Source organism: Sorghum bicolor, chromosome 8 (assembly GCF_000003195.3).
Source record: "Sorghum bicolor cultivar BTx623 chromosome 8, Sorghum_bicolor_NCBIv3, whole genome shotgun sequence".
In the NCBI taxonomy this organism is placed as follows: domain Eukaryota; kingdom Viridiplantae; phylum Streptophyta; class Magnoliopsida; order Poales; family Poaceae; genus Sorghum; species Sorghum bicolor.
The window spans coordinates 4,399,655-4,409,307 of record NC_012877.2 but is presented as its reverse complement, the minus strand read 5'-3'; the positions used below and the strand labels follow the sequence as shown (position 1 = coordinate 4,409,307).

Sequence of the window (9,653 nt, the reverse complement as noted above, 5' to 3'; positions counted from 1 at the left end):
GTCCCGCTGCCCTCCGTCTCCATGAAAAACTGTGCTCTGGACTTGGAGCAGAAACCGACGCCCGTTCCGCATCCGGAGCAAGGCAACAATCGTGCGCGCAATCCTCGCAGGACGCGTCGCTTCTGCTGCTTTGCCGTCGTTCCATTTCGCCTCCCTCGCGGCGTGGCGTCTCCACCCACACCACTCCACTCCACCAGAACATCACTTGCCAGTTTCCAACTGCGGTTTTGGCTTCCCAGTTCCCCCTACTCTGCCTTCCCTTTCGATCCTCGCCGCCGGTGGCCGCCGGCTCCGGGTTCGAGGGCGAAGGCCATCGGGATGGAGCTCTCTACCGGTTATTGGTTCATTTCTTTGGCCTGCTACTGCTAGCCGCCGCTTCGTCTTTGCTCTTGGAAAGGAACAACAAGCCTAAGGTACGAACGGCCTCTCCCGTCGATTCTTTTTTTCCCCTTGTGAATCTTGCTAGGGCGAACCATTGTTCTAGGCGTGCGCTGCTCTTTTTTTTTTCTATGGAATGATTGCCCTGCTCCTGCGTGCTTTGTGTCCTGTCATGCGCTCTGCGCTCAGGGGATCCTTGTTTAAGGATTTTAGTAGTCGATCCTTCGTAAGAACAAAAGATCGATTTAGCAGTCGATTGGTTGGGGACTGGAATGCTGGATCGCAGTCGCAGGCCTGTTGATTTCTTGGTGATGGTCGATCTAGTTCTTCCTGCATCAGCAGTTTCACCGCAGATTGGATGCGAAGGAGTAGGAGTAGCAACCAATAAGCTCCATAGATGCTTATGTCAGTGATTTGGGTGAAGTGGCCTTGCCAAACTCTGTTCCTTTTGTTAGCTGGGTGGCTGAGGGACGAGTAGATGCCCCAGACTTTGCTAGGTTCTCATATTGCGCCAGAATTTTGTTAGCTGGTCTCTCCAGCAGAGGATCTTTAGCTTCCGTTAGGCTTTATAATGATGAAGCCGGTTGGATGCCTTTGATCTAAAAACAATTAGCGAGTAGATTTATTTTGGTCCTGCCAGCCCAGGTGACACACTTGTAGTTGAACTTTCATTCCTGCACGAGTTTTACTGCTGCCTGTGCTTGACTGGACATGTACCCTGCTGCTCATATCGACGGGCCATGAAGGCGTACTAGACTCAGCGTGCAATAATGTATAAGGTGTGTCTCTTGCTTGATCCACGGCATGGTCCATTTTTGGTGTCTGAGTTCGTATCATCGTGTGCATGTTTGGTCTGGATGCATTTCCTTTCATGAGGAACAGAGGAAGGTACAATAGGCCTGTTTGGTATAACTGATTATGGCCAAAATATGTGGACACATTTTCTCTATAGCTTTTACTGGCCATAGCTTCAAACTAGATCAAAACAACTTATTTTGACTGTGTTTTTGCTTCATTTGTACTTCTCATTTTCTCAAAGAAGCACCTTTTAGTGCTCTACCAAACAAAGCAAATACTCTTTGTTATAAAACTTTCGCTCATTTTGGTGGAACATATTGGTTGATGTTATCCTACCTCTGTATATTCCTAAAATGCAGATGTGGCCAAATTATTTGTGCCATCATGTAGTTAAATTATTTGCATGCGAAAAGAATATTTTGTTAGTCAAATAAAGAGGTCATATCTTGTAACTTGTGAATATGGTACTTCTCATTTGATTTGTCAAATCTGTGAAACAACAATTATTAAATTGTATATGAAGTTTTTTAGGCCCAACAAATGTGATTGTTTGTTTGTATACTTAATTTGCATGAAACTCAGCCTCTAGGAGAGTTAGGGAAATTTAGTATACTAGAAAAAGTAAGTCTTTTTCCTCTAGGAGAGTGGATTTTATAAGCATATTGCGAATGATACTCTACGAGGCATGAGATTGGCACTGAAGGGTTGAAGTGACATGGTTTAATATAAACCGTTCTGTTAACAATGAGGATGGAACATTTTTCCCATGCTCCCAAAGTTTTTTTTTTCTTCTCTAAGATTTGACTTATTTATTAGGACTTGACACCTAAAATGTTTCTTCTTTGCTTTTTAACTTTCTTATCATGGAAGAACTTAGGGAAAATGATATTTTATTTAAAGAACTCCCCAAGGAGACTTAAAGTTATTGCCATATGTTCAAATGCTCTTTAATATTTGACCTGTACTATCGAACATATATGTAGTTTTCATTGGATTGGAGGAATTTAGCTAGATCTTGTGAAGTCGAATTGGCCAAATCTTAGTTATTTTATTTTAATCTTCAATTTATTATCTCAAATGGAAGGATTTGCTTAACCAAGTATCAGCAACATATAAATTATTTTATGGTTTATTTGACATAGTGTTTCAATAGTTTGCAACAATAGTTTGATAGTTTGGAATTGGAATTTTGCACAGCCATTTAAATTTGAACCATGCCATTACAAATACCATGGTTTAGAAAAACACCATTAGTAATCTATTTGTAAATTTGCTATTACAATTCATAAGGTCGGTGAACTAAGCCACCACTTGAAGACAACTATATTTCAGTATGGGCAAAAATACCCTTAGTACTCGGAACACCATGAGCTGGTTGCTTTCTTCAACCGCGGTGAGCACCTACTAGGCCTTGCTTGCCACCAACACCATCGGCAACACTAGCACCTCGGCTGTGGTCAGCACCTAGCTCAACACCACACTAGCTAGCATAAGATAGCTAGATAGATAGCAATGGACAGACCCAACCATACGTGTGTCTTCGTACCTGTGTCCCCGGTGGTGGCATGGACGTGGTAGCCTCAATGATCGACGCAACAGCGTGCGGACGAGCCACAAGCCAACGTGGCTGGTGGAACTCGTGATGCAGACAACCGACGAAGGGCCACTCCGTGGTCTGGTGCTCCTCTGGTGAACAGCAATAGATGCTACGCTGCCCATCGGTCCCTCAATCTCTTGGCTATTTGCTGCTTGATTTGCTCACGGTGAACCATGGTGCTACTAGTTGATGCCTCGAGCAAATAGGAAGTGGAGACGATGAGGATTTGCGCTGCCACTCCAACTCGCGTTGATGCTCTCCACACCAAGAGACCCAGTCACACCGTTGCTATTGTCTCACCTTGCGGACTTCGGCCTGGGGCGCCACTTGCTCTTTTAGCATTGAGGGGAGGGGTCAACCGTGTGTTGGCCAATGGCGAGAAGACTGGTGGGCACCATGAGGAGCCCGCAGTCAACCCAGGCAGAGGAAGAAGAAAGGGGCACTTCAGATAATCCGAAATACGATCATATGTAGAGTCCAAAGACGTTCAGGATGTAGAAAATGGCATGATTCAATGATCATATGAATGCGACAAATTTACAAGCAGATGAATGAATAGTAATGGGTTTTTCCCAACCGCGGTATTTGTAATGACGTGGTTCAAATTAACCCAAAAAGAAGAGGTGGGCCTTTGTTGGCCAACTCTTCTTTTTTCTCGTATTAGTCATTTGTGTGCATGTGTCATAAGGAAGTCATACCCATATTGCATGTCTCATGAGCACTAGTGCCAATGGATAACTTCTTGCCTACCTGTTGTCAAGATGTTCAACCGCCTGTGTGGGCCATGGCCATCTTCCCCCAATCGGCATGGGTTCCCCGTCTATCAAGCAAGCAAAGGAGCACATCTGGAGGAGGGAAGCAGTAGACAGAGAAGGGCGGAGGCAGAGTGGTAGTGGAGAACGAGAGGTGCGGCGGTGTTGGAGAGAGGATTAGGAGTTCGAGAGATGAAGCAGGAAGGCAAGGGGCATATGGGTTGCCTGGTGGGCTAGGCCAAACTACTGCTTGTTCCTTCTTTCTTTTTTCTTTTTCCTTTTTGTTTTTCTTCACTCTCTCTAAGCTACTTTTTTATGTTTTCCTTAAGCTGTTAAGGCATCGCCTTGCCTCACGCCTTAGTCGCTTAAGGGTAATGCAGTAGTCAGTTGCCACGTCCGGCCTTACTGCTTTGATAATAACCATGACAGGGACCTTGACGGGATCGAGTTTGGGGACAGGCTTCGTTACTCCCCCACTTCCCCTGATGGAGATGAAATTTGGCTGTTAGTATCCCCATGGGAGTAAAAAACATACCATCCCCGTTCCTTAATGGATGAAATCCCTAACAGGGGTTAGGTCCCCTTTGCCATCCCTTGGTGTGGACAGAGGAAGGTGAGGTGAAGTTGAAGGACATTAAAGTGACATGCTAACCTACTATATTAATCAAGTTCCATTTAATGATGTCTATTGAAAAGACGACCATATTAACAATTCCATACCAACAGTACACTTTGTGTGGTTGGGAGTAGGGTTGGGAATTGTGAATTGAATGTTTACTATTGGGTGTAATGGATCCATTCCCCAAATTAACAATTCCATACCAACAATTCTTGTAGGATTGCAATCATGTCAAGGACACCCAAAAGTAGGTTTGGATCAGTGGTCGGGAAAAAAATTGAAAAGCAAGTTAGAAAGGAAGCAAGGTTTCTTCCAAAAAATGTGAACAACAGAAGAGAGCATGGTGTTGCAAGTGGAGCTAATCGTCGTGGTAAGCCCATCATGGATAACAACATCAGGCACATGAGCAACTTTTTGTCGAATGTCGCTTCGTCGGGAACGAATACAAGTAAAACTAACAAAAGAGCTGATGTTGCAAATGATGCTAATGGTCGAGATAATGTTGCCTCATTGTCAGGTGGACAAACCCCTATAAAGGATAGTAACACTGGACACTTGAACTCTTCTAGTAAAACTAACAACAAAGATGATGTTGCAAATGATGCTAATCGTCGAGATAATGTTGCCTCATTGTCAGTTGGACAAACCCCCATAAAGGATAGTAACACTAGACATTTGAAGTCTTCTACCATGAATGTAAGTTTGGATCCTTTGCTAAGGAATCCTTGCAAAAACAATAGAAGAGATGATGGTGTTCCATACCTTGCTTCACAACAAGATAGGCAAAATCCTTTGAAGGATAAGAACATCAAGGACAATAACACCTTTGCGATGCATACTAGTTTGGCAACATTGTCAAGGACTGACAACAAAAGGAGCATTCCAGTTGAAGCAAATCGACAAGTCAATCACGCCTCACGACCAATCAAGCAAGAGTCCCCTAGAAAGAACACTAACATCAAGCGAGTAGAAGCTATCATGCCAAATAGAAATGTTACTAGAAGAGACAGTTCCATTTTAGTATTGAGAAGCGAGGACCATGACCCCTTGAAAGCGAAGGCAATAATGAATAGATCAGAGCATATAAATAATTCTCAGTCACCTCCATTTAAGGCAATGGAAGGACTAGTTCACAAAGCAAAGAATTTTGATGGATTGGATCGATACAATGAGGCCTTACCTTCGAGATTAAAGAGGCAAGTGAGCCTTGATAGTGGAGGACGTTTTATTGTCGGTAAGCATAGTGATAGGAAATTGATGATTAAAGCAACAAAGGAAGCATCTCCTAAGCGGATGAAGAAACAAAGAAACACAGAAGAAAAAAGAGATGATACTAGTGGTAGAAGTCCTATGGTTGAAATCAATGGAGATGCTTATCCTATTGGGGTCAAAGGTAATCTATCTTATGATTCAATGAAGAGACAAAGAGGTAACACGAAAACAAATCAAGATGAAACCATTGATAAAGGTGATATGAAACTCATGGAGGTTGAAGATGGTGGTACACAATTGGAGACTTGTGATCGTACACCGAAGAATAAGAAGAAAAGAGGTATAGAATCAAATGAAGTTGGTGATGGTGATGCCGAGGATAGCTTTGCTAAGAAAAATTTAGAATCATTGCCAAAAGATCATGTGCCACTTGATTGTAGCAATGAAGCTATAGAAGTGGAGAAACTAACTTATAGAAAGTCAAAGAAATGGAGACAAGGCATCATGAGAAATGATGATGAAGAATTACATGTTGATGGTGGTGATCATAGTCCTTTGGATGCTGATGGCGACAGTTCGAGATTGACATCACAAGCTCCTATTTCGATACATTGTCTTGCCGAAGTGCCTGCACCATTTGTTTTGGAACATGTCAAGCAGCTATGCAACTATTGCTCAAAGCCTATTGATGAACCTATTTGGAGGTATTTTTAGAAGATATGTAGTTGATTTTATAGTAGCATTCAATTCCTCTTACTATGCTAACATTTTTGTCGATTATTTCTACAGTGGACTCTTTAAGACAGACAGAGAGGAATACATATCGTTGGCTGGACATTTGTCAACCAAATCATGTGACAAAGTGTGGGAGCTTTCAAGATCATTGGTGCCGGTTGTTGAAGTGACCAAGCTTTCCAGTTCAAAGTTGAAAATATGGGAGACATCAAAACCCTCCTGTGACAACATTGGCTTGTATTTCTTCCCTAATAAGATGAGGTATCTTGCTTTATCTCTGCATTGCGTTGCAATACTTGTGCTATCGTTTTTACATGAAATTTCTTAGTATTGTTTTTTTTTGTGTGTGTCAATAGGCATGCTGAAGACCTGGATAAACTAGTGAAGGAAGTAATAGAGGGTGATCTGGTCTTGCAGACTGTTATTGGTGAAGCTGAGATGCTGATATTTCCTTCTACTCTACTGCCTGAAAGATATAAGAGTATGTGTAGTTCTTTTTTTTTTCTTCAAATAGGATCTCTTTTAATGGACAAAATATGATTCTGCGCCTGATTTGCTGTTCCAAATATGAAGTTTGAGAGTAGCCCCAACAAGTATTCATTAGACTTTGCTTTTCCTTGCATCTCTACTGTTTGGTTTGGTTACTCATCATGTTAAATTTTGCAGCTTTTCAAAGGAAACACTACCTGTGGGGTGTATTCAGGCCAAGACAAGTTCAATGTGCTACAGTTGCGGAGCCAGTACATGATACAGTGTGTTGCGCACAGGAGAAAGATAAGGAAGAACAGCATGCCTCAAACCAGCAAGATGAGGTGCAAGAAGTCCATTGGAAGTCGCCTGCTAAGAGCATGCAGCAAGCTGCTGCAACTGGAGGTGTTCCATGGTCCCCCAGCGCGGACTTTCAACCTGAAGCTCCTGAAGAAAGACAACTGGGAGATGCATTGCGTCACACTCTGCACAGTGCTGAACCTACTGCTGTTGCAACCAATTCTGCTGCAGTAACAACTGAAGCTGCTGCAGTTGCTACCAATGCTGCCACCGGACCTGCTGAAGCTACTGAAAAAGATACCAATGCTGCTACCATACCCAAAAATCATGGGCGGAGTGACTCAATTGTCAGGGTTCCCCCTGGCAGGTTTTTCTGTTTCGTTGCAGAACAGACTCCAAAACTCGAGCAGCTCATTCAAGAGATGCAGCGTGAAGGTTCGTTGGTACTTGCTATCCGAGGGGAGCCGATTGGAGGTGGTTTATGGCCGGGCAACATCGCCCCCACTAATATAAGCAGGGCATGAGCTGCTCGCCTGAAAACAGCTGATCCAGTCAAAAGGTTTCATGTCAGCCTGAGCAGAGGGCTGCCTGGTTTCTGATGACAAGGTGATGCCTGGTTCAAGCTGGTTTCCGGTGAAGCAGTAGCAAATTTGCTGACTTTTGCTGTGGAGTTAGGGAAATTTAGTGTACTTAGCAGTTAGCGCTTTATCAGCATATCTATGGGCCTGACCTTTATGAGCCTTTGTATGCTCCTGAGGATGCTCAAGGGACGCCTGTTTGTAGGGTTTAGGGTTTCTGTATCCCTGTTAAGCCTAGTTTAATGTTTGTTTCGTCCTGTAGATATTCTCTACCCAAATTTAATGGATGTTTCATCCTTCAAATAATTATATTGTATTTAGTATGACGTATGCGTTCTGATCAATGCTTGTTGTTCCATTCCTCGCTTTGCAGTTGTGCCTGAACTTGTCTGATTATTTCCTCGTCAGTTATATGTTGCACTACACGTTCATGCAAATTATACGCACCTTGACAGTATGATGTATGGGGGTGATTTCGACAATTTTGCATGCGATGCATCATCTATTCAAAGGTTATGTATTTTGAGAAACTAATAAAAATCATTAAGCGATTTAAACAGGAAGAATAATGAGCAAGATTCTCAAAAAAATCCAATCAGATTGTATATGGAAACACATCTCATACGGGCCGTTTGGTAGAGCTAGCTGCAAAAAAAAACCCATAAACTTTAGATCTACCTATTTGTAGCTCCAGAAAATTCTAGATTTGAAGCTAAAGCTAGGCGTTGTTTACTTGCAAATTTTTTTGCAAAATATGAACAGTAACTGTTTTGTTTGTATTTGACAAATATTGTCTAATTATAAGCTAACTAGGCTCAAAAGAATCGTCTCACAAATTCCATACAAACTGTGTAATTAGTTATCTTTTTTACATATATTTAATGCTTCATGCATGAGCCGCAAGATTCGATGTGATGGGAAATCTGAAATATTTTACAAAATATTTGGGGAAGCATTCATTCGATTCATTTTGTTTATATGGTTTAAACTAGACTAGCAAATGCACCGCCGCCGCCACCGAGACAGAGGGAGACGCCTGCCCCAACTCTCTCTCCTCGCTATTGCCGCTGCAGCCACATTTAGGGCCTCTCTCCTTCTCTGATGCGTCTGTCGAGGCAAGAAGGAAAATCCATGGAGCAACCCATTGTTTCCACCCCGTAAAACCTACAAGATCACCATAGAAGGGTTCCCATAGTTTTTATATCTAATTGCTTAGCTTTAGTCCAAGGCCTTGTTTTTTTTAGATTCTCTGTCACATCGAATTTTTAGACGCATACATGAAGTATTAAATATAAACGAAAATAAAAACTAATTACACAGTTTGGTCGGAATTGACGAGACGAATCTTTTGAGCCTATTTAGTCCATGATCGGACAATTATTTGTCAAATAAAAACAAAAATGCTACAGTGTCAATTTTCCAAAATTTTTTGAAACTAAACAACGCCTATGTCTGCATCTGTTTACCAGGCCGGCGGTGCTGATCATGACTCTCCCAGCATGGCAATCAGCCCGTGCGCGTCACGTTTCAAAAAAAAAAGGAAATTGGTGCTTCTCATCAAATGAAAAAAAGAGAAAAGGATAGAAAAAGAATATACAACCACGTCGGCGGATGCAATCCGAACCGAATCTGCTCAGAATCCAGACGGCAAAAATATCCTCGATTGTGTTTTTTTAATGAAAAAAAAAATTCCTCGACTGTAGGTCGGTTTCCGTGATATCCGCGCTCCGTTTCCAAATTCCAACACAATACCGCCTCGACTCTCCGTACGCCGCACGAATCGATCGGCGGTTCCACGTACGTACCCAAACCGCCTCCAAGCGCCTACTATAAAACGAAGACCAGGGCACGGCCGGACGCCTGCGCTTTTCTTGTGCTCTCCTCCTCTCTCCCTGCTCTCCATCTCGACGACTTGGAAATTTCGCTCTCCATCTCGACGACTTGGAATTGGAAATTTCGCTCTCCATCTCGACGACTTGGAATTGGAAATTTCGCCGCCGCAGTAGCTACGTTGGCAGCCGGGGGTTTTCGTTCTCGGGGGTCGTCGTTGCCTCGATCGCTTCCTATTCTATTCTATCTACGGGAAGAGAAACCAACGCAGGGCTTCAGGTATGCTGTTAATTTCAGTTCGTTGGTTATTCTATTTTTTTTCATTTTTATATGAATGATTGGTTGTGTACTTCGGTATTTAAAAGGATTCATGTTTCAATCCATAT

General features: G+C 42.7%; 1 protein-coding gene across 2 annotated transcripts; it reads left to right on the top strand.

The window, feature by feature from the left end:
• Nucleotides 1–7,793, top strand: LOC8073470. Of its 2 annotated transcripts, XM_021446036.1 has the most exons (5): nucleotides 1–413; nucleotides 4,363–6,060; nucleotides 6,146–6,352; nucleotides 6,448–6,572; nucleotides 6,758–7,793. In XM_021446036.1, the coding sequence occupies exons 2-5, from the start codon at nucleotides 4,373–4,375 to the stop codon at nucleotides 7,381–7,383; spliced, it is 2,646 nt and encodes an 881-aa protein (XP_021301711.1). In that variant the 5' UTR covers nucleotides 1–413; nucleotides 4,363–4,372; the 3' UTR covers nucleotides 7,384–7,793. The 2 variants fall into 2 exon arrangements, with proteins under 2 accessions (XP_021301711.1, XP_021301710.1); XM_021446035.1 differs by having other exon boundaries at nucleotides 1–6,060.

Coding starts and splice junctions, on each gene's coding strand:
- LOC8073470 (XM_021446036.1), top strand. CDS start 4,373: ATGTCAAGGACACCCAAAAGTAGGTTTGGATCAGTGGTCGGGAAAAAA. Junction 6,353..6,447: donor TTCTTCCCTAATAAGATGAG/GTATCTTGCTTT, acceptor GTGTGTCAATAG/GCATGCTGAAGACCTGGATA. Junction 6,573..6,757: donor ACTGCCTGAAAGATATAAGA/GTATGTGTAGTT, acceptor TAAATTTTGCAG/CTTTTCAAAGGAAACACTAC.